This window comes from Aspergillus pseudoviridinutans (assembly GCF_018340605.1).
Source record: "Aspergillus pseudoviridinutans IFM 55266 DNA, scaffold_5, whole genome shotgun sequence".
NCBI classification, from domain to species: Eukaryota; Fungi; Ascomycota; class Eurotiomycetes; order Eurotiales; family Aspergillaceae; genus Aspergillus; species Aspergillus pseudoviridinutans.
In genome coordinates this window covers 1,640,166-1,664,239 of record NW_025091285.1, presented here as the reverse complement: position 1 = coordinate 1,664,239, position 24,074 = coordinate 1,640,166, and the positions used below count along the sequence as shown (strand labels likewise).

The following is a 24,074-nucleotide window of genomic DNA, read 5'->3' as shown; positions in this document are numbered from 1 at the left end:
CGCAGTTCGCAGTTCGTTCAGTTTTCTCTATTATAAGCAGTCGCTTCTGTTGCACTGCTTTTCGCGCCCTGACACTGCCTGGTCGATTGAGCCGTTCGATAAACGTTGAGTTTGATCCAATGTGCCTACTGTGAAAACCTACTTCTATCCTTCTTCTTCAACGAGTTTCAACTTTCGTTTTTCAGCGTTAAGCTATAGTTTCAGGTCTTTGGCCTTGACCGCCTGCCAGTATGAGGTCCTCGTTGCTGGCGTGGTCGCTCCTTTCGCTCCTCTCTATCCGAACCTTTGCCATTCCTTCCGCCGATATCGCAAATGGTCTCGAACTTGCGAACAATCGCCTCGTCAAAAGAGCGGAACCGGTTGAAAAGACCGAGTCGGGGCCGGCGTCGACAACATTCAATGGCGTCGAAGTGCCGCCCCTGAAAGAGTTGACACCAGAGAGCTTTGAGGAGCTTACCAAGAACGGTTACTGGTTTGTCTATATTATACCCGTAGCAGTGACCCATGTCATAGTTTTATTAACAGGTCAACAGGTTTGTGAAGCACTATTCTCCGTCATGTCCCCATTGCAAGGCGATCGCTCCCACATGGCAGACTCTATACGAATACTACTATGTGAGTGCTCTATCCACGCTCGACACGATCGTACTTGGTTACTGTCTAACATGCGCTAGACATCGAAACCGATATCCTCCTCTTCCGAGCCCTCCGATTCTCAATCCCTTAACTCCTTTCAAAATTTTTACAACTTCCACTTCGCTTCGATGAACTGTCTTGCGTTTTCGGATTTCTGCAAGAGCCTAGACGTCAAATGGTTTCCGACATTTTCCCTCTACCATAATGGCAAACTGGTTGAACAGTTTGAAGGTGCTAAGACAATGGAAGGTCTAAGTGAGTTCGTGGAAGGCAAGCTAGAATCAATCCGACCTGGGTCTCGTCCTCCGAAAGGCGTAAAGCTTCCCGAGCCGGGCGACAAACAGGTAGACACGGAAGCTGCGCCGGATATCCCCGCCGCCAAGGACAAGGACCGTGTGGCGGGAGTCAAGGCTGGTGAGAAGCATAATGAACATGTCGCTCAGCTCGCCGGCGCAGAGGCTCCGGTGAAATCTGCTACCCCTAAGGTAAACTCGAAACCATCCGCGCCTGCGAACCCTCAAGGGATATCCGTTCCTCTTACAGCAGAGAGCTTCCAAAAGCTGGTCACGACTACCAGAGATCCCTGGTTCGTCAAGTTCTATGCTCCGTGGTGCCATCACTGCCAAGCGCTGGCCCCTGTTTGGCAGGGAATGGCCCGGGAGATGCAGCATGTCCTCAACGTTGGAGAGGTGAATTGCGACGCAGAACCCAGGCTTTGCAAGGACGCTCGGGTGAACGCCTACCCGACAATGTACTTCTTCCGCGGCGGCGAACGAGTTGAATACACTGGTCTACGTGGTCTTGGCGATTTGGTCAACTACGCGAAGAAGGCTGTGGACATTGGATCTGGTGTTCAAGATGTCGACGCAGCTCAATTCAAAGAGCTGGAAGAAAAGGAAGAAGTGATCTTCCTGTACTTTTACGACCACGCAACGACCTCGGAAGATTTTGAGGCCTTGGAACGTTTGACTCTCAGCTTAGTGGGTCACGCCAAATTGGTCAAGACAAGCAGTGCGGCTCTTGCCGAGCGGTTCAAGATCACAACCTGGCCTCGTCTCTTAGTATCCCGAGATGGACGCCCCAGTTACTACAATGCTCTGGCCCCCAAGGATATGCGGGACGTCCGACAGATTCTGAGCTGGATGCGCTCCGTTTGGCTGCCTATTGTCCCTGAACTTACAGTCTCTAACGCCCGTGAGATCATGGACGGGAGATATGTCGTTCTCGGGATTCTGAGCCGGCGTCGCTCGGATGATTTTATCCTTGCCAAGAGAGAACTAAAGAGCGCCGCTCTGGAGTGGATGGACAAACAAACCCAGTTGTTCCGATTGGAGAGACAAGAACTTCGGGATGCTAAGCAGCTACGTATTGAGGAGGCAGAAGACCGCAATGACCAACGTGCCTTGCGGGCTGCTAAGAACATGCGGATTTCCATCCGGGAAGATGACAAGAAGCAAGTTGGATTTGCCTGGGTTGATGGCGAGTTCTGGGAACGGTGGTTGAGGACCACTTTTGGTATCGATATTGAGAACGGAGAACGGGTCATCATTAACGACCAGGATGTAAGTATCATTCGAGAAGTGCTATATTTGCCATTACTGACCGCATCTCCACAGAACCGACGCTACTGGGACGCCACTTCTAGTGGAGCTCCGATCATGGCCTCGCGAACCTCCATTCTCGAAACAATTCCGCTGGTCATTGCCGACTCGTCGAAGTTGAAGCCTAAGTCCACAGTCGGAACATTCGAATACGTATTCTTCGTCACCCGGTCCTTTATTTCCGGCCACCCCATCATTTTTGTCGCATTGTTGACCATAAGCATTGTTGCCGTCACTTACTTGGCTCGAGCCAGGCTGGCAAAGCGCGGTCTCAGTCGTGGTGGCATCCTCGGTGCAGTTCAGAGCAACAGTGCCGGCTTTTTCCGTCTCGATGGCAAGGAAGGTCTACTGAACGGGGGCGGCACCGGAAAGGTCGATTAGATCGTCAGCATCAAGCGCATTGTACAGTTATGTTTTGTTCTCCCTGTGTTGTTTTTTATTGCGTATCTCCATATTGGCTTTCTTCCTTGTTTTTGCCGTAATCACTAAATGGGTCTCTGCTTTTGACACGGAGGATGACTCTCTCATCTTCTTTTCCCTTATACAACCCAAATTTTTTTCTCATTATCGTTGACTTTGTTTGATTTTGATTGAAGCGGTGTTGGGCATGTGGTGCACTCTACAAAGGAAACCTGCTGTGGGATTTTGTCAATACACGGCGGGCAAAAGACACATAGACAGCTATGCAAATGAAATACACGTCTGTTTCCTGTCAACAGGGAGCAGATGGTGCGAAGCGTCAATCTGATATTCATGGATGTCATCACAAAATAATCTGAGTAACTTGGGAGAACATCGAGACTCTACACACATGATACTCCTGCCCTGTCTGCTTCATTTTTGTTTAGATTCATAATGTCTTGTCGATGTCCATCTATCTAGGTCATCTTGGCTCTGTCCACCTCTCTACCTAAGGTAGGTATTTAAAGAATCGGAAATCCAAAGCCTCTTATTTGATACTGTCATTGTCACGTGATTGTTTTTGCGCCTGCTGATTGGCTGCGGGATTGCACCGCAAGTTGCAACATCGGAGCCTCTCGGTTTTCGTCGAACAACCATTTCTCTCGTTGTCATTCCATCGCTGGAGTAGTTCGTGCCGTGTGTACTTATACTCAAGTAATATCAAGATGGTACGTATTGTATGGGAACGATTCTTGTCGATTGAGTTTTTCAGCACGCTTGCCAGGGGAACATGAATGATGCTTACCCGCATAACTACGGCCTTCGGCCTGCTATGCCACCCCGATGCTTTCGAAGAAGAGGGAGAGCGTTCAATTGCTGACGAATTACTGCCTTTCTAGTTCTCGCAAACCCTCCGTCGCGCTGCATCCCAGTCTACTGGGGCCTACCGCTCTCCTTTCGCTCCCAAGTGAGAACCCCTTCGAGAATTGATACCCTACATTTTGCATGGAGGCAATTGGTATTCGGGCGAGGCCTATGAACTGCCCAGAATGTGGGTCAATGGCTCTGGCATTGACAAGTGATCTGGCCTCCATTGATATGTCCGAACTGGTGATTGGATGGGCCTTCGTCATTCAAAAGCACAGCCTGGCTGTCGCAGACGAACGATGGAAACAAGACTTTACTGACTGTGGTGCTCGATGAAAATTAGGTACTATGTTCCTGCCCACTTCGGGGGCGTGAGCGTCAACATGGCCACCAAGTAGTGAGTCTCACCTTTGGTGTTTCAAGATGCATATATGAGCGGACAGGCTTCCGGAAAACCTACGCGCTCGTTTTATTGCCATTCCATTCTAATATGCTTTGATCCGTAGCGCTAGCATTGCTGCCACCTTCGGTGTTGCTGCTGGTACCTTCGCCCTCTTCTTCTTCGGTGAAGTGCCCCGCGTGCGCAACGACATCCTGCGCAAGGTTCCCTTCCTTGACGAGTACTTCGACCGCAGCATCCCTGCCGAGGACAACGTACGTACCTTTGAATCAAGGAAGAGGCTGTTGTGACGATTTGCTGACCGTTCACTAGCCGTTCTAAACGTCTTGCAACTTCCGCCCGTTTTCCTTGACCCGAAATGCCACCTGTATGGTTGGTCATCTGCTTGCGTTACCGGCTCAGTGGTGAAAACAAGGAATCGGTACTGTATTGTGTAGAATAGCGATGGGTTTTTGATAGCACATAGACACGCCTGGTCACCATCAAGTTTTCTCCTTCTCCTTCCTTCTTTGGCACGGAAATAAGGCTCAAAATGGCAAGCAACAGCAACATATAATTATGACTACGATCTCTTCGACTCTGTCCCGGGGTCCTAATATTATACTAGTACCAGCGACCTGAGTCTTTGTTTGGAGGTCTTTACTGCACGGGTAAGTTCAGCACCGACGGCAAATTTAGGTATGTCCTGTCATCATCCGTCAAGTATCATCCCATCAAGCCTCTCGATTCTTTTCCCACATAGGCAGGTATAACCTGACGAACAGCTCAAGTCGAGCTACTTCTGCTCTGGAGAGAACGTGATGATCCAATAAATCAGCGTCTTCCGGCCGCTTTGACTCCCATTTCCCCGTCATCCCACGAAAACGAACAGGAGCGCTTATCTGGCACGCGTATCTCTCTTCCTCTTATCAGCCACGCGACTCTCCAGCGAGTCCAACGGAGTTTAGTCAATTCGAGTTATTGATAAGGGGTTCTACTCTGATGTTTCCTAGCTCGTTAATCTCCATTTGACCTTCTCGTCGAATCTTTCCCCAAGCTTTTTGTGAATCACCGCCGCCTGAAGTTTCCTCCTCGAGTATGGACTCTCCGCCAAGCTTTGCCTTAATGCATATGACTGTATAGGATATCTACGAGGTCATCCATGCCTTTTAAGAAATAAACCAGCAGTATGGTGGGGGCTTTATTCTTATTCGACATGACACTCCAATAGGACCCGCCCCTTGCTGGTGACAATCCCGCCGCAGCTCAGATAGTCGAGAGCTCAGCGTGACCAATGTGCCAGCGTATCAGATTCCGGACTCTTCCCCTCATTCTCCTTAATCTTTCACGTTATCTCCCAGGTAGTTTTGTCTCATTATCGACAGCAATGGCCCAAGGGTTTGGTTTGGTGCCAGTGGGGGGGCTTTATGGTCGGTGTGGACGATTATATCTACTGCTAGGCATCCTGGTCTTTTCGTTGAGCGACAATTGTCAGCTCATGCAAGGTGCTATCATCAGAACCACATTTGACGGTTACACAAGGCTGGATTCGTCTGCTTTAATAAAGGTAACGAGACGCCTTGAGCTCGTCCTTTCTGCTACCACAATATTTTCCTCCGTGGACGCGAGCAAGACCCGCAGTTAGACTTGAAGTAGACGCGATGTCGTCTACTAAGGTCGCTTCAAAACAGGCAATTTATCAAGATGTCGACCACGATCCTGTCACGTCTGTATTGCCAAACGGCCATATCCCGTACACGGATCATGAGATGGACGCGGATGAGCGGGTGATTGTGGCCCTGGGTTACAAGCAAGAATTCAAGCGAGAGTTCTCTTTGTGGACTACGTTCTGCGTCAGCTTTGCCGTGCTAGGGCTACTTCCCTCGTTTGCGAGCACTCTATACTATGGTAATAACACGTCGCTCTCCTATCATGGTACATCTGCCCGGCACTGACTGTGACTTGAGGAATGGGTTATGCGGGAACAGCAGGCATGGTCTGGGGGTGGATCATTGCCATGGTCTTCATTCAATGTGTGGCAATGGCAATGGCTGAACTATGTTCTGCAATGCCGACAAGGTGCGTTATTGGATTTTTGCTTTGTATCGTCGATGGAATGGGATGACTTAAGAGTATTAGCGGTGGCTTGTACTACGCAGCGGCAGTTCTCGCACCTCCAGGGTACGGACCCTTTGCAGCCTGGCTCACAGGTTGGTCCAACTGGATTGGCCAAATCACAGCAGCGCCATCGGTAGATTTTGCATTGGCGGCGATGATTCTGGCTGCTGCCTCGATTTCCAACCCGGACTATGTCCCAACCAGCTGGCAGACGTTCCTCCTCACGACGCTGATTATGATTATCCACACCTTCATCAGTAGCATGCCGACCAAATGGGTCGCGAGATTCAATTCATACGGTTCGACCTTCAACATGATGGCTCTCGTTGTCGTCCTCATTGCCATTCCTGCGGGTACGAAGAATGAACCAAAATTCAAGCCGTCGAAAGAGGTATGGGGCACCATTACCAACGGGACGGAGTTTCCGGACGGCGTAGCTGTGCTCATGACCTTTGTCGGTGTCATCTGGACCATGTCAGGCTACGATTCTCCTTTCCATCTGAGCGAGGAATGCTCGAATGCAAATATCGCCTCGCCGCGTGCCATTGTGATGACCTCTGGGGTCGGCGGGCTCATGGGCTGGTTTCTGCAGCTGGTCGTCGCCTACACTGTCCTTGACATCGAGGCCGTAATTGACTCGGATCTCGGTCAACCTTGGGCATCGTACCTGCTGCAAGTCATGCCGCGCAAGACAGCCATGGCCATTCTCGGACTGACCATTGTCTGCGGGTTCTCCATGGGCCAAGGCTGCATGGTTGCGGCGTCGCGGGTGACCTACGCCTACGCTCGTGACGACTGCTTCCCTTTGTCACGGGTCTGGAAGAAGGTCAACGAGAGGACCAAAACCCCTGTTAACGCCGTCATCCTCAACACTGTCCTGGGTATTCTGATGTGTCTTCTTATTCTGGCGGGCGATGTGGCTATCGGAGCCTTGTTTTCCATTGGCGCCATTGCACAGTTCGTCGCCTTTGCCATACCCATTTCAATCCGGGTGTTCTTCGTGGGGAGCCGCTTCCAAAAGGGGCCTTGGCACCTGGGGCCATTTGGTCCGGCGATTGGAGGGCTCGGCGTCTTGTTTGTTCTGTTGATGGTGCCCATTTTGTGTCTTCCCAGCGTGAGGGGGGCGGATCTGACACCTGACAAGATGAACTGGACATGTCTGGTCTGGGGTGCGCCTATGCTGGCGGTGACTATCTGGTGGGTCATAGACGCACGCAGGTGGTTCAAGGGTCCCAAGATCAATGTGGAGCATGTTATCCATGGCGTGGAGGCGATTGCGGATGTGGGGGTGGAGGTGGAGGATCAACGGAGCGAAAGTCAAGATGATGCAGCGAGCAAGTCTTCGAATATGTAGTCTGTCGGTAGCTGTAGCTATCATGTAATTTCTCTTACCACTCTTGATAACCTACGTATGTTGCATGTTCTTCATGTTCTTCTAATGGAATGCGGCATACCAGAACAAGTACATCCTTTCACAAGAGCTTACATGTAACAACCAAGCGACTGTTGGTCTTGTCTACAAAAGCAACGAGATTTATATATGCACATCAATAGGGCAGCGACTCAAACAGTCTTGAATCCCCAATACGTAGAACCACGGCCAGAAGACGAGGTCCCTTAAAGATATTGTTCCTACGCCCACCACAGGGTCAGAACAAGACTTCCTCAGCATATGTATATATATATCCCGTTCTTGCATTCGAATGCCACGGTTTTATCTAATCTTAACACTGCATTGCTCGAGGATACACGATTCTGCTGCGATCCATCTAACCAAAGGTCCCACCCAGCTTATCCCCCTAGCCACTGGGAGCATATGATGAGGTTAGCAATAACATGCATGAATGCACTCTACCGGCAATTCCACTGGTTTAATGCAAGCTCCGCACTCCTCATTCCATCCCGGAAACATGGAATATCTGCAGGTGGTCAAATCCCCACATAGCAAGAAGGCAACGTAGTCAAAATAAAGGAATCTAGATTACAGCGGATGGATCGCATGGCGGAATCGAGTCCAGTCGTGAGTCTGTAATAGAGATATTGCATTCAACTATGGATCTCATGCAGCCCATTTGATTGTCCCCGTTCCTCCCGTCCGTACCGTGTCCCTGTCTATATAAAGTAATCAGCGTGATCCAGCTGGCCAATGTCCACTTGTGAAACCGATAAATATAGTAAGCTCTCTGTCTACTCTGTATCAGATCTATCTTCATTTACTTGTGGAAATTCAGGGGCAAGTTAAGCTGATTCTACTATTACTTCATCAACTGTTATTTCACACGGGACAATTATAATTCACAAAGCTTTATTCCGTGCTTATGTTGCCGAAAACTCATCCGACAGAGTTCTCCATCGCACATGCAATGCGGGAGACTGCTATCCTCTCACTGAAAGCGCGGCATCCACATGCTTGGGCTACAGGCTGCAGGCTACAAGCTATCGTGGGGTCCATTGCAACACACTATCAACTATCCAACCATGGGGCTCAGTGAGATGATCCAGGCTAGGAAAGTATAATTTTGCCCACGGCGTGTAGTTTACTCGATTTGTCGATCATTGCGCCATTTCGGTCTCAGGATTGACAGGGGTTCAGTATAAATCTCGCTTTACGGAGTATTTGTTATGACCTGGAGGGGTAGGACTTCCACGTTATTAGCTTATTAGCACCTTGCGACTTTGTCAGAATAGAGCGAAAAGGGGTAATTAGCTGTACGGAGGAACTCATACATTTGAGGCATTCTCTTAGGCAATAATTTCTGTATCTACGCTGTACTCCTTAATCTCGACTCCTTAATGTCAAGAGGCAGAGAGAGGGCCACGGTCAACTCACATGGCCTGAGGGGTTGCGCGGTACGCGAGTACCTTCCTCGTTTCTGTTACTTTATGACACGGCTAGCGATGATAAGAGGCGGCTGAGGTCGACGATCTGATACACTAGAACACAAGAAATCCCTCGTATGATACTAAATGCTGACACCTAAGGTAGGCTATGTATCCAGATGATCGACAAAGTAAACTGTAGATTGTTAGAGACCCTGTAAACAATGACGTTGGCGGGGCTCACTCCCTGACAAGTCCATCCAAGCATAAGCAATATGCAGATAAGCTGATTACTCAGCTATGCAGGCAAGATTACCCCAAGAACAGCTAAACACCATGAGTGCTAAGGCCAGGGCAGGTCCTACCTAACCCTTCAACAAATCAGACAAATTCTGCGCGCACAACTACCCAAACAAGTCAAGACTCCGCTTGGCATGAGGTGTGTGGCGCATTCGCCTTGGAAGGTTGTAAATTTTCTCATTGGCTGCCGTGATGGACCTGAAAACTGGGCGATCCAGACAGAGTCTTCGGCTTTACTCCGGTCCATCTTACAGGGCAAAACTACTGAGGGCATCCCTGGGCCGAGAGAATCCCGGATGGGTCGGAAGGCTTCGTGATGGACTGAATGACTTGTACTCATGTAGGTAGAGATCTGAGAGGTGGTTGACTGCGGGATCTTTCGCTTTTGTCAGTCAAGCTTTGATGAAGCTTAGGGATATTAGGGGCAAATAGCATCAGACGCAATCCGCTCCTGTTTCGTTGGGACAATGGCTATTTGAAGATTCGCATTACGCAACGAACGATGGAGTACGGACTAAAGAGAAACGTCTCGAGCGGTTAACATGGCTTAGTACAGCCATGTAACTCCCGGTCCCAATACCTTGATGAGTTGTCCAAAGTTCGGTGAAAATTGTTMTCTGCTGAAAGGCCAAGCAATCAAACCAAATTATGAAACAATAGTAATCCTACTGAGGAAATTGTCAAAAGAATCATACTCAGCGGGATATGATACGGTAAAGGAGTACAGATTAGGCCACACCGCCAAGTGCCAGTTGCATATTGGACGGTTAGACCACCATTTGAGTTGTCCTTCCGTGGAAGTTTCGATGAGCGGACCAGGGCTTCTCCAAGTGGAGCTGGATCCCTTCGGGTTACCGGGATTGGACCGCCACATTGGGCGAGCTGCATTCTCCATCCCGGGTAGTGGGATGCATCACGCATCGCGCTATCAACCTCAGACATCTCACATAGGCAGTTGGGCCCTGGAGTGATGAAACGTTGTTGTCTGTAACCATGGATGCGCCGTAAGTGGCAACTCGAGCGAGTAGATAGATTTTGACTCGCAGTGCAATGTCTGTGAGTTGTTGACAAATTGGCTTTTGGGATTGACTTCATGAAATTTGGGTTCCATTTCACCTTATTGTGAAAGTTTTGTTTGGATGATTTCGTGTCTCAAATAGGTCATCATGATTATCGCATAACTGACACCTATTGATCATGTCGTGGAATTCCTCCCACCCGCATAGAGAGGTACACCATTGTTGATAGTCCTCTGTCGTGAGATGGATTGGCGGCAGCCTAGCAGGGGAGGTAGGCGGAATTTTGTATGAGACACGAATACTGCCGCGCTCCTTTCCGCGCTCCGCAGGACGAGAATGTATTAGGATGTATTACGGAGTACAGTACAGTACCTAGAAATAGCTTGAAATCATGATGTATTTGAATATTGAATCGCTGATTATGCAAAGGAGTGATATGCTCCTTCATTCCACTTTTCATTCGTTGTCTGATGAGTATCATTCTTTGAGACCTACAGTTATTGATTTAATGATTCCCAAGGCAGATCAGATAGGCAAGCTTGAAGAACGATCTATGCAACGATCCCGCCTCTGGTTGTGGTCCACAATCGAAGCGGGAGAAGCTCCCAGCGAAACTCTCCTGGTGGAGAATAACCGCCGGCCTTTTTGGGTCTAAAAGATGATGGGCCCATCCCATGATCTTGCAGTTGTAGAACTAGACAGCACTATTATCTATAGACTCCTTGACAACAATAATAACTTCAATCCTGGTTAATTGCACCCCGGCTGATCAATTCGAGGGCGGCCTGGTAATTGCTTTGTAACGAGGATCAAAATCTCTCGAGACTCTCCGTCTATTGCCGATATGATTCATCATACTTTCCTCATTGGGATGGTGGCGAAAGGCCACGAAACCAGAACCAAGGACGGGCTAATTAGGATTGGACGGTTTGGGTCGAGCTCTTTTGGGTTGGTATTTGAGTCGGGCGAGTACGTAAGGTACTTTACAGTGTAGATACTCGGTACTGCCATTCTCCGCTGCATTCTACCTGGTTGCTAGATACTACTGCATAATTGCATAGACTTACTAGGAAACATTGCGTGGCATCATTACGATTGAATGGAATCCGAGGACAAGTCTGGATGCTCTTTAAAGGCCGACGACAGTGGTCAGCCATCATTGTCTGGGATATTGTTGTATGAAGATAGTCATAGCTACCTACGTACTCGCACATGGTCATCATGTTCTTCTTGTTGTTCTTAGATCAGAGCAACATACTAACTTCTATTTTCAGCTCGAAGTCGAGGGGTGCGAAACCATTGGAGTCTCGTCCAATGGAATTGAGATAACCTCCTGTGAGCACCAGACCCATGACATGGTACTTTGGTCTTATCGAATTATCTTCACGCCCAATCTATATGTGTGAATTAGGAGGAAGAATCCAATTGCATGATCATATTTGCTGAAAGCAAACTTCAATGCGGAGACCCGACTCCCGAGATGCACATTATCTATGAGAGCCGTTTCGCTCCACAGTAGTGACACTGCAGAAAAGACAGAGGTCTAGACAAGACAGTAGGTACTTTTTCGACGACTACGCCATGAGCCTTGATGTAGACTATGATATTGGCAGTCTGCAAAATATTGTTCTGGTATTCGTACTTTAAAGGGTATTCGCTATCTCAATAGGTGTATGTGACCGCAAGTACTCCGTACAGACCGTCCCATAATAATATATTTTTAACGAAGCATTTGGTTATGTCCATAGGCGTTGATATCGCCAAAATAACTGTGCAAGGCACCCCGAGCTGTCAGGTAGATCTAAATATGCCATAAGATGGAGTAGGTGGGCTATGATCCATATTCAGGATGATCTTGTTCACTGAATCTAGGATCCGAACATGTCCCACTCCACTCATCTCGACAACTGTGATGACCATGATAAGGTTCTACCACTGCGAGCTACCATCCTCGCATGTGGAATCAATGTGGATGTGCCATGAGGATCCCGTTGAGCCCCTGATGAACATCTGGAAGGGCGGGACTGTCAATTGCGGAGAACTGGTGCAAGAGCTGGAGTCCCTCCACTTGAGCTTAAGCTTGATAATATCAAGACTGCTGTGGAACAATAACCAGACAACAGAAGCGCTGAAAGCCTGCAATGATAACTAATTAGAAGCACAAATAACTTTGATCAGCCACTTTGTGTCGCTGATTCTCCGTATTCGGTACAAGCTAGGGATGAGAAAGGAACTGAACGCGATCGGAGCAACGCTTGATAAGTACGGTTACGTATGTCCCTGTCGTGGACTAAATAATATATTATAATTAAATTATTAGATACCTAGGTTCAGCATGGGATCGTAATCCTTGTCCTGAAAGCAGCATAGACCATAGGTTAAGTTCCTTCCAGCCTCCCACAACAAGGTAGCATGCATGGCGTAGGGCGAATGGCTTGCTTCCTCTATCTTCCGCGCGAGGCCCCCTCCTCTTCAACTTTAGGATCTACCTAGCTACAATCTCAGTAATGGACAATCCTCATTCTATTATTCTCCTTGAGGATATATTTCTTGTTGTGTAGGTAATCAGCCGCATCGCAAAGTGGATTATGACTATATCGGTAAAGTACACTTCTGTACTGGAGTTCTGAAATCAGGATGATGTTTGAAGCCTGTCGCGACGTATGGTGTTGTCTGATTGCGCGATAAATCAAAGTCCGAAATCTAGCCCGAACAGTAAAAGCAACACAACCGCTTGCGTTCTCGCTCAAGATTGGTAGGCTTCTCAAGAACCCTGGCACGTCACCTGTGAACAAGTCACTGCCAAGTATCTTTTACGTGTCTGTATGCGGCGAGTGTACCACCATGGTACTTCCCAATGATGTCTTCGGAACACGCCCGACCACTTCCTGTAAACAACCACATTCGACATCGAATTTTTGCACGGATTTGGATAATTAGCATTCGAAGTGGAAATTATTGGAAGCCGGAATCATACGAAGATCTACCTGTAGAATTCATCATTACTACGGAGTACAGTAGGTAGGTATCATAAGGTAGTGCAATCTCACTAACCAAACAACAATTACAATTCCATCATGATTTTCCCCTGCTTGCCGCCGCTGCCAACTAAATTCAATTCTGCATCCTCCTGCTTTCCGGATGGTCAAAGTTCGGAATTAAATTTGATTAGGTGCTGAGCCGATTTTGCCGTTTTCCCTGTGCTGGTAAGCAAATTCATTGGATGTTTTTTTTCAGGCTTGACCGTTTCCATACTTTAGCAGGGAAAAGAATGAAGACTAACTACCTAGGTACGGCGCCAAGTGCTGGAAACTTATGTCACAGAATCACAAGTTGGCAGTATGCGAGCATTCGACTTCCAATGATCCCAAAAATCAGAAATTTGTATGATCTGGTACAGTAGAAACCCAGGCATTCTTTATCTTTACAACCCTCGAAGCTCGGCTCCTGGGATGCTGGATGATCGGGAACCGGACGAAGCGCGAATCAGGTCAACGGCACACAACTGTTCCAAATGGTAGGTGCATGCTTTAGGTACCTACTATTACAACGTACAGGACTCCGTACCTCCCTGCGATATTAATGAGTTTAGAAAATTGACACGCTTGCTTGAAGTCGAAGTTAGCAGTTTGGACCTCTGCAGTCTTCAATAACATAGAAATAATAAATGTTCGTAAAACGATGGTAAACCATCCGTTGTCAGAATAATATCTGTTGTTTTGCACTTCTGTAACCGTTTTCCGCGTTTTGCCTCCCAGAGTTAGTTATGATCGGCCACCGCCCGTCCTCGTCGGTATGTATCTACTATGTAAACTATCTGATCTCTCGTCCTTTTTCTTCCTCTTAACTATCTATTCGTCTATTTCCTTTTTCCCTTTCTCCTCCCCGAAAGGTGCCAACCAATTTCCTCGTAGTAAGTCTCCCTCAATTCCCTCAGTTCTTTTTGTTCTCTCGCGCGTCTTTTTTCCCTTTTCCTCTTCTTTTTTTATACTTTTTACGCCGCCGTCGTTCGTCGCCCCCCTCCATTCCCCGTGACCACTGACCAGACGGCGACACCGTACGTACCTTGGTGCTGTATTTGAATTTTTATCATTTTTATTTTATTTTATTTTAATTGTATTATTCACCCTCTCATTTTTTTTATTTTATTTTTTTTTATTTTTTTTTKGTTTTCAAAAAAAATTTTCTCTTCTTCCTTTTCCTTTGCCCTTGGTCTTTTTCTATCAAACTCTTGTACTTTTTCTTTTTTCCCTCTCCCTTCCTCTCTCTCCTCCACTCTCCTAAACTCCGCACCTATACGCGTTGTTCTTTACAGCCCTTCATCTGTTGTTGTTGAATCAGACACCGTCCCTATCCGAGGATCATGGTCCCCATCTCGTGCATCTATTGACGCGAAGCAGATTTTGGCTAGTATTCTGCCCACTCTAGCACTGCTGGTTGTGCTAGACCCACTTGCACGCCGCTTCCCTGGTGGATACAGAACCATTGACTCTTCTGACAACGTGCGGATAAAAAGAAGTTCCCACACAACTTGATTTTCTTGTGGGTGACCGTGGGGAATTCAGATTAAGCATTCGACTTCAATCCTGACACTCTTCTTCTGCAGTGGAGTCGAACTTGATCCTGTACACATCCATTGTTGCTCCAGAAGTAGCATCCTCGTCGCTGCTTTCGATTGTTGTGAAGGACCGCCTTTCCGTCGCAACCGACCTTGTCCTACGCTACTCTCTCCGCGTTACAGGAGGGAAAGTCTCTGAGTGATCCTTACTGGCAAGGACAAGTGAAGAAGAAAAGTCTAAGCAAAGGAAAGGTTGTCACCAGTTGAAGCTGGGTGACATTGAAAGGATTTCAGTAATCTGCTGAGCTTCGCTTCCCGTTCAAAAACGTCTGGGAAGAGTGATTGTCTTGGTCTGCGATCGATGACCGGGATACTGTGAACCTTTTGTCCAGTTCAGCCCTATCCTATCTCCCCTCTCGCGTCTTCGCCGACCCCTCCTCCGCTTCAAGATGGATCCCAGATCTCATCCTTCACGGCCCCCATCCACCAGCCTTCCTCAAGGCTCCACACCTCTTTCCTCGACGCCCATATCAAGCATGCCAATGCCTCAGTACACCATGCAGCCTCAGTACCCTGTGTCTCAGCCGCATACCCTTCCTCCGCTGCAGCCTCATCACAGTCAATCTCCTGCCCCTCATTCCTACATGAGTCAGCCGCCATACCGGCCGGATCTGTCGAGGTATCCCGCGTCTACGCATGATGTTTACGCGTCATCCGCTGCACCCATCATGCCTCATACCACCGTGGGTAGCTTGCCGCCATCGACCTTCCTCTCCCACCACAATCACCAAGCGCAGGCACAACAGTCACAGCACTATCCTCCTCCTCACAGCGTGCTACCCCCGGCTTCGAGCGCGCAGACTTACCCGCAACCAATTGCACCCGCTCCGCCCCGGGATCGCCGCCCCGACTTCAATGGAATGCCTTCCGGCGCTTTCAGCTATCCCGACGGCAAGGCTTCGCCTTGGATGAACCCCGATCCTGTGGCAGCTGCAAACGGTACAGGACCTTATGGTGCAAAGGAGCCTCCACGCACTCAAGTGGTTGGATCTCAAGGCCGACGTGGTATTCTTCCGAGCGTTCCGGGTCGCGCGACTCCTGTCACCAATGGTGTCAACGGTACCGCCAAAAATACGACGATCCCGGCCAAGGACGCGGACGGAAAGTTCCCTTGCCCTCACTGCAACAAGACATACCTTCACGCTAAACACTTGAAGCGCCATTTGCTAAGACGTGAGTAATTGCATTTCGATTATCATTATCAGGCATTGACTAATCAAAATTCACCTTCTTCTAGACACTGGTGATCGCCCGTACATGTGTGTTCTCTGCAAGGACACGTTCTCTCGCAGTGATATTCTTAAGCGTCATTTCCAGAAGTGCTCCATCCGACGCGGTAACCCCACAGGGGCGACTCACTTGTCGCATCCTCAGGCACATTTGAAGAGGTCTCAAGCTCAAGCTGCCGCAAATACTGCAAAAAGTTTGCAGGAGGAAGTCAGTAGTACCGTCCCGCCTTCCAATGGCATTGCGGGTACGACTTTCAGCGAGGGGGCCGTGAACGGGAACGGTCTGGGTGCAGCCCGACCTGGTTTCACGGACCAGCAGCCTCTAGGCTTTACGATGCAGTCTGTCAATGGGATGAGCCGTGGTCAGCCAGACGACGCCTACGCTCATGGACAAGCTCATCAGAGAGCATCCTGGATGGCTACTCCCAAGCAGAACCCGTACCTTGTGCAGCCTGGCACTGAAGCACATAACCAGCAGCTGAATGTTGACCGCCCTTCCCTTGAACAGGCGAAACCCCCTGTCGTTGATCCCAAGCGTCCCATGATGCCTGGACCCGACCCGAATCACGCTGGTGGACTTGACTGGACCTCCATGTTCCAGCCCGGAGCCTCCGATGGCTATATCAATCAGGTGTTCCCCCAGTCCATGGCATCCGGCCAGGAGCCGATTCAAGCTCAGGTTGAAACTGAACGAAAGTTCTACCCTACCACTACGACGGCTGGCCCTCAAGAAGGTGGAATGAACGGCTTATACTTGGCTTCGACTACTCTCAGTGGCGACGGTAAGTAGAAACAGAACGCGCGTGGCGATGTCTGAATAAACGTTTAAGAATAGCTTTCTAATTTACTTTCATCCAGGCACCGTGCAAGCTGCCAGACAATAGTCAATAGCTGAAATGGATGGTTGCGACCCGACTGCTAGTGAAGCCTGTGGATATTGTTCCTTCAGGTGTTCCTCTGGGCCTGATCTACCGTCCCGGTACTCATACGAGGTGTATTTTCGCGGCTTCTACGACAAACGGTCATTTCAATTTCTGCTCCAAAAACGAAAGATTTCTTCCGGTCAGCATTTTTCTACGGCGAGCGCAGTATTGCGGCGGTTCTGAATCGGGTTTGATTTTCTCCGACTCCATTACGAGTGGCAGATGGGTCGGTGTGTGGTTTATCCGGCGTCCACAAATAGACTTGGGCATGTGTTATTGTGTTTTGTGTTGTTCACTTCCCTCATCTCATCGACGCGACATTCCTCAGGGGAAGGTTGCCGTCGTCTTCGGGTCTTGATTCGCATGACCTCCTTGTACTTTCAAACGCCGAACGCGCGCGGAGAAGGACAGTTGTTGGGGTTCTGATTGCATCACTTTACGGCCGTTCAGATCCGCATTTCATTTCCCTGTCGACCATGTAAGTAGATTCTGTACGCTCTGCTCGGACATATGAGCTTGATTTGGGCCAAGAGACATTTGTGGTGTTCTTTATCTTCCTGTTTTTGTTTGTTATTACATTGTGTGCGTGTGCGTGTGCTTTTATGGTTTCAATTCTCATTGTTGTTTCCCTTCCCCCCTCCTTTGTTCTGGTTGCCATCTTCTCGTCAGTGCAAAAAAGAGAGTGTGATAAGTCTCTCGATGGTCAGATTTTTCATACGATCGGAGGTTGTGGTTGCGTTCCAGGACGACCGAGCGTCGCCGACTCTCTGTTCTGAGTCCTGGAATCTCTTGTCAGCCATATCAGATGGTTCTATACGTGCTATGTGGAGGGTGTGCATTCCTCTGTGTTCGAGCCATGCTCGTCTTTCCGTCTTCCGATCGGTTTGGATTGACCACGGTGGTGTGCCGATTCAACCGAGTCGGATACGAGCAGGCAAACAACGCCTGTGCATGTTGCTTTTTGACGAAGGCAGCATGGGACAAACGAGCAATGGGAACACAAAAAAAGGGAAAGAAGAGGATACCAGGAAGACCTGGGAGGGGTAAAAAGGAAGGAATTGAAAAAAAAAAAGAAAATAGATTTATAGACAGTCGATGTTCGATTAACCTGCAAAAGACGGGCAAATTGGGAAAAAATCTGCTACTACAAATTTTCTATATGACCTAAATTTACTCTGTAGACGACATGTCCAGCCTCGTAGCGAAAAACCAAAGACAAGCCGACATCAGTATCAGGAGGGAGATGCACATGTGCTAGCAACGCTGTTGGATTTCCCTTCTACCCGGCGCGGAGATGCGCTTCTGGTTCCGATATTTCCCTACCTCAAGGTGCAGCTGCCGTTCGTCTAGATTTCCCCTCATCTCATCCATCGGATGATTTAGATCGTATGCAGGCGTCTACACGCCGTCTAAAATAAAATGATCGATATTTTCAACCGTTTCCCCTCCTGATATATTGAGTTCGGAGTACCTTCTGGGTAAGAAGAGAAGCCGGTTTCACCCCACAGTTCCCCTCCGTCACTGTATCAGGACCCCGAGTACTCCCTTCTCCAGGGTCATGACCTTTTTGTGAAGCCGCTCAAATGAGCCATTCAGTCTGATCGATCCGTTTTTCAGCTCTTGCCTCTCTTATCATCAAGTCAGTATTCCCCAACTATATTATTTTGAAACTGTCTTTGCTTCTCAGCGTAGTGCTCATACTAACGGACCCCAAGAGGACTTAAAGCGAGTGAAGACGTCACCGCCGAGTCTCGATATCAGCAACGGTTGATTGGCTCGTCCAGCGGCAAGCGGGTCAACCTCGGAGTGACTTGGGGGAATCCTTCGTCTCAGAACCCACTTCTCTCTCTATCTACTCTGTACAGCAAAAGTATCACAGACCTCCGAATGATTCGTTCGTCTAGTCGCCCCGCACAGGCTGAATACTAGGTAGTCGATCCGGAGGCATTTATCTGCCAGATCTGTTCTCTCTCCCTCTTCCTCCCGTTGCCGCTGCCAAAACTGGGAAGCCGACGAATTACCGCCGCTACTAGTCTACTACATCCCATCGCCTCATTCGAGTAATATACGTGATTTAAGGTGCTTTCTGGCCCTTTACGGACCGGACGAGACAGGTTGGATCCAGGATACGTTTCTCGTTAGGGTGTTTCCCATTCGAGTGCTACTCGACAGACTGTTGCCTTCCCAACCCGAACAAAGTCATGTCCAACATGTCAACCAACAGGCCTTTTCTGGCCAACTTCCTAGCAGCGTTTCGAGCCCAATCGACCTACAAGGCCTCGACAGCCGGCACTCAGTCCGCCGCAGGTCCATCGTCCTCACTCTCTGCCGCTCAGATCTCTCAAGGGGCCCGAGCAATAGCCACCAAAGCCGGTGCCGGCTCGAATGCAACCACTTCAGCAGAGCAAGCATCCTCCTCTACCACTGCTGCCGTACAAGCGGCATCGAACCACCACTATCATCACCACTCTTCCTCCGCGGCTGCCGCATCTTCACACGCTAGACCTCACTCCCATCCACGACCATCGCTGAATCAGACTACTTCGAGTACAGAATCCCCTGCTTCTTCCATCTCGACCCCTCTAGCTCCGTCTTCCCCGCCTACACCTGCCTCGTCAAATCCCATCCCCATCGCGGACGGTCATGACCGCCAACGGCGAGGGAGTGACAGTTCCAGTGGATCGGGAGGCTTCCGGGATGCCCTTGGCCCGGAGAAGTGGTATATCGGTGGTCGAACGGCGGCAGGAGAGGAGCGCTTCTACCGGTTAGGGATGGTGACCAAAGGTGGTGGACGATCGGGGGGCAATGGACGAGTCGGCAGCATTGATCAGTTGAGCCTTTGATCTGCGTTTCAAGTTTATCCACCGTGATGATCCTTATGACTGCGAAAATTCTATTATGGATGGGCGTTTGAGTGACTGGCATTGGTTTGGGTGTCGAGGGCGTTTGCATCTTACGACGGGAAGGGGTGGCTGGGAAATGGGATTCGTGAAGAAAAGAACTAGTGCTTCATCTGTCTTCACTATTATTTCCTTTCTTGTCTACCATTACTCCGCTCATTGTCTTTGACTGTCTCGAGAGTATATCTATCGGTCCGTCTGTACATGAGGATATAACTTTGTTGTATGTATACGGGACGGTGAACATTGATCATGACAATTGACCACTGTACACCTCACATAGCTGATAGGTTTGTTTGATACAGACCTTTCGTTTTACTCTCTTTCGCGGTTGCGGTTCTGGACGCAGATGATTCATATGACTTGAAGGCCGTACGAGGGTGTGCCGATGTCAGCACATAATCCTACGGGTAATACAGTCATGCATAGTGGACAATACAAGTTATAGGAAATCGTTCACACTCCAACATTCCCATCAGCAGCCTCCCTCCTCTCCCCGGGCAACAACCTCTCTCTCTCCCTCTCCGTCCCCTCAACTACCTCACCCGGCGCCCCATTACTCAGCCAAAGCATTGGCACAGCCGTCACCGCGGCCAACAATCCAAGCGTCCACGCCATCGTCTTCCACCCAAACCGATACTCAACGAACCCACCCCAAAGCGGACCCAGGAACAACCCCATAAACGAGGACATGGTCTGGATGCCGAAAGCCTGAGCCACGGCCCCTCGTTTGCCGAAGATGCCCGGCCGCGCGGTTTCCATTTCTTCGAGGACCTGCTGCGTTTCGACGTACAGCGCGGGCACGCAGGCGTTGAGTAGGAGGCCGATGAGGGTGAGGAGGGAGAGGAGGAGGATGATGTGCGGGGTTGTGTTGGATTCGACAAAGCGGAGGCTGATGAGGGGTGGGGAGAGGAGGAGGAAGCAGGTGAACGTTACGAGGCGGGCGCCGTAGCGGTCTGAGATGGAGCCTGTAATTTCTGGTTAGAGTGTGCTGAGGGGTGTTTGGCTGGCTGGCTGGATGGCTTACCAAAGTATGGTTGGAAGAGGGCTGTTATGGCTGAGGGGAGGAAAGTCATTCCTGCGCCGAACGGGCTCCAGCCGAATTTGTCTTCGACAAAGACGGGGATTGTCTGTCGTTTGATGAAATGTGAGTACGATTCTCTTGGAATAGGCCAGATTGAGAACTATGGGGGAGCGTACCGAGTCGAAGGCAGAGTATAAGATGCCCTGGACTAGCAGGGCGAACGAGGAGACAATCACCCGTGGCTGGCGGGCTATGCGCAACAGAGCAATGTTCCTCCATCCCGTCGGAGTTTCCAAGGTTTCTGATGAGCGCTGAGGGTATTCGTCACCTGGGTTCTCCTCGGGCGTATCCGACAACCACGCGCGAGCGACCTTCTTCTCGATCACGGCGACTCTCATCACCAAGTCGACGCCGATGATCGCAAACGCCATGGCAAATACCGCATTGTAGCCGGCAGCATTGTAGACTAGTCCGCCAAGCAGCGGACCGAGGAGGAAGCCCAGCGCAATCGACGAGCCCAGATACCCGATCGTTTGGCCCAGATTATCGAACGAGACAGAATCGGTCATGAGCGCCAGGCCCGCGACGGCCACCATGGCCGTCGCCCCACCCTGAAGCAGCCGCGCAACTATGAACAACCACACGGTATGTGCGGCCGCCAGCATCCCCATCGAGGCGCCGAGCAGGATGAGCCCGAACAGGTAGGGGAACTTGCGGGCGGGCGCGATGTCGACGAGGTACCCGAAGATGGGGCAGCAGACGAACGCGACGGCTGCCTCACACATCAAGAGTACACTGACCCAGTATTCGCCTGGACACGGAACATGTTAGCAGCAGCGTCGTTTGAAGATAAGCAGCGTTTTGCGCGACATACGTTCGTCGTATGGAACTCCTGCCCTGTCGACAAGCGCAGTTGGCATCACTGGAACAATCTACCACGTCTGATATCAGCAATTGCGAGCACAGTATGTTCCATAACTGCTCACCATTGCATATAAGAAATAATCCTGGTAAAGACAGTCAGCGACCAGACGAGTAACAATGCTAGCTTACATGTCCACTCACTGTAAATGACGACGTCCATACTGTGGCGATAATGAATGCTGTGGACGACCGTATTTGTAGAAGCCAGGGAGGGCGTTTATGCCCTTTGCTGCTTGAGCAGAACATCGTCTGCTTGAGCTCTGTTCAGAAAGTAGTAGTTGAACGAGTGTGTTGTCGCTTTGCTTTTGTCAATCTTCAGCTGGCGCCATCGAACTAGTACAGCAGACTTTGATGCAGTCACTTAGAGCTCTACTTTCAGCAGCAACCCTAGCTCATTTTTGATCCAACCAGTCCAATGATATGATATTGGGAGGCCGATGACATCTGCTCTCGCCAATGATTCAAAAACTTATTGTGACGCTGACAAAAGAAGAGCAGTGGAGCAATGGATGAACAGCCAATTAGAATGATGAGTTGCGCTCGACAATTGCTTCAACTATCATTGACCTACACCAATGCCGTGATTTCTTGCGCACAAGCTAACACGCAGCTTCTCGGATATTCTGGGACTACCTCTGCTAATGTATAGCCAACAATCATGATATCCCGACAATCAACGTGTTGGTATGTCGGGGGGCTTTGCCTGCATTCCTTACTGTCATTCTATGTGATCACTCCAAAGTCCAGACAGACTCTCGAAAGAGCGAAGTAGGGCTTTCGTACTTCCAGAGCTAAAAGACCAAGAGTGTATGAGCAATACATGATTATTGCGGACTAGGGTTGTCCATGACCAGAACTGATCATCGGCCCAGTTCTTTTATCGGAGGACAGTACGGACGGATGGCCACAGCCGTCCAATTGCGCGGCTTTCGGAGGTGGCCGACAATGGACCGCCAGCAACCATCATGCGATGGTTTTCTTTTTCGCAGTTGTCCCTTCGTGACCGCATTTAAAAGCTCTTTCGTCGCCTGCTTGCATTGAATTATCAAGTTTTCCTCCCTCCTTCACCCGGATTGTCAGGTCGTGAGCTTTGGTTTGCTCATTACCCCCGATTTCCTTATCGTTCTTGAGCTTCCCCGCAGGACTCTTTACCCCAACTCCTCCGGAGAACTATACTCCTCTCTCATCAACTGCAGCTATCCAGCTCATTAACTGATCAAAATGTCGGCCCCTGTTACTGCTGCTCGCTATGGAAAGGACAATGTCCGTGTCTACAAGGTCCACCGGGACGAGAAGACCGGTGTGCAGACGGTGGTGGAGATGACCGTCTGTGTGCTGTTGGAGGGAGAGATTGAGACTTCGTGAGTCGGAGATTAGAGCATAGAGTTAGGCAAAAGTACTAATCAGGGATCTATGACAGCTACACCAAGGCCGACAACAGCGTCATTGTCGCTACCGACTCGATCAAGAACACCATCTACGTCCTCGCCAAGCAGCACCCGGTCACTCCCCCCGAGCTCTTCGGCTCCATCCTGGGCACCCACTTCATCCAGAAATACAAGCACATCCACGCCGCGCACGCTCACATCATCACCCACCGCTGGACGCGCATGAACATTGACGGCAAGCCCCACCCTCACTCCTTCGTCCGCGACAGCGAAGAAACCCGCAATGTCCAGGTGGACGTGACCGAGGGCACCGGCATCGACATCAAGTCCTCGATCGCTGGCCTCACCGTGCTGAAGAGCACTGGCTCGCAGTTCCACGGATTCCTGCGCGATGAGTATACCACCCTCAAGGAGACCTGGGATCGTATCCTGAGCACGGATGTCGATGCCTCGTGGCAGTGGAAGCGCTTCAGCGACCTCGGCGAGGTCCGCGCGAACATCCCCAAGTTCGATGCCGCCTGGTCCGCGGCCCGGGAGATCACCCTCAAGACTTTTGCCCAGGACAACAGTGCCAGTGTGCAGGCTACCATGTACAAGATGTCCGAGCAGATCCTGGCGGCCGAGCCCTTTATCGAGACCGTCGAGTACTCTCTGCCTAACAAGCACTACTTTGAAGTTGGTGAGTATCGACGATGCTTCCTCATACTTGAGTTCCATTGCTAACTTTGTATTTCTGTAGACCTCAGCTGGCACAAGGGCCTTAAGAATCTCGGCAAGGATGCGGAGGTATACGCGCCTCAGACGAGTCCCAACGGATTGATCAAATGCACAGTGGGCCGCACATCCAAATCTAAGCTGTGAGAGCGTCTCGTCTCAGTCAAAGGATTGCATTTCATGATTTGTCACGGGAGTTAGCCAAGGCATAA

General features: G+C 49.8%; 7 protein-coding genes across 7 annotated transcripts; 6 read left to right on the top strand and 1 right to left on the bottom strand.

The window, feature by feature from the left end:
- Window positions 1–230: 230 nt before the first annotated feature.
- On the top strand, window positions 231–2,618 carry Asppvi_007643 (putative disulfide isomerase; the record flags this gene model as incomplete). The annotated part of the gene is made up of 4 exons (XM_043303527.1): window positions 231–472; window positions 534–615; window positions 675–2,198; window positions 2,253–2,618. 4 exons carry the CDS (start codon window positions 231–233, stop codon window positions 2,616–2,618), a joined length of 2,214 nt encoding a protein of 737 aa, XP_043159462.1.
- A 1,271-nt stretch (window positions 2,619–3,889) lies between these two features.
- Window positions 3,890–4,196, top strand: Asppvi_007642 (cytochrome b-c1 complex subunit 10; the record flags this gene model as incomplete). The annotated part of the gene is made up of 2 exons (XM_043303526.1): window positions 3,890–3,903; window positions 4,013–4,196. 2 exons carry the CDS (start codon window positions 3,890–3,892, stop codon window positions 4,194–4,196), a joined length of 198 nt encoding a protein of 65 aa, XP_043159461.1.
- Window positions 4,197–5,546: 1,350 nt separating this feature from the next.
- Asppvi_007641 (amino acid permease) lies at window positions 5,547–7,357 on the top strand (the record flags this gene model as incomplete). Its single annotated transcript, XM_043303525.1, has 3 exons — window positions 5,547–5,793; window positions 5,853–5,964; window positions 6,025–7,357. The coding sequence occupies 3 exons, from the start codon at window positions 5,547–5,549 to the stop codon at window positions 7,355–7,357; spliced, it is 1,692 nt and encodes a 563-aa protein (XP_043159460.1).
- Window positions 7,358–15,149: 7,792 nt separating this feature from the next.
- Asppvi_007640 (uncharacterized protein) lies at window positions 15,150–16,873 on the top strand (the record flags this gene model as incomplete). The annotated part of the gene is made up of 3 exons (XM_043303524.1): window positions 15,150–15,933; window positions 15,998–16,771; window positions 16,848–16,873. The coding sequence occupies 3 exons, from the start codon at window positions 15,150–15,152 to the stop codon at window positions 16,871–16,873; spliced, it is 1,584 nt and encodes a 527-aa protein (XP_043159459.1).
- A 2,249-nt stretch (window positions 16,874–19,122) lies between these two features.
- Window positions 19,123–19,755, top strand: Asppvi_007639 (uncharacterized protein; the record flags this gene model as incomplete). Its single annotated transcript, XM_043303523.1, has 1 exon — window positions 19,123–19,755. The coding sequence occupies one exon, from the start codon at window positions 19,123–19,125 to the stop codon at window positions 19,753–19,755; it is 633 nt and encodes a 210-aa protein (XP_043159458.1).
- A 513-nt stretch (window positions 19,756–20,268) lies between these two features.
- On the bottom strand, window positions 20,269–22,006 carry Asppvi_007638 (MFS transporter; the record flags this gene model as incomplete). The annotated part of the gene is made up of 6 exons (XM_043303522.1): window positions 20,269–20,780; window positions 20,840–20,942; window positions 21,013–21,647; window positions 21,711–21,768; window positions 21,823–21,843; window positions 21,902–22,006. 6 exons carry the CDS (start codon window positions 22,004–22,006, stop codon window positions 20,269–20,271), a joined length of 1,434 nt encoding a protein of 477 aa, XP_043159457.1.
- A 975-nt stretch (window positions 22,007–22,981) lies between these two features.
- On the top strand, window positions 22,982–24,009 carry Asppvi_007637 (urate oxidase; the record flags this gene model as incomplete). The annotated part of the gene is made up of 3 exons (XM_043303521.1): window positions 22,982–23,121; window positions 23,181–23,827; window positions 23,888–24,009. The coding sequence occupies 3 exons, from the start codon at window positions 22,982–22,984 to the stop codon at window positions 24,007–24,009; spliced, it is 909 nt and encodes a 302-aa protein (XP_043159456.1).
- Window positions 24,010–24,074: the final 65 nt, after the last annotated feature.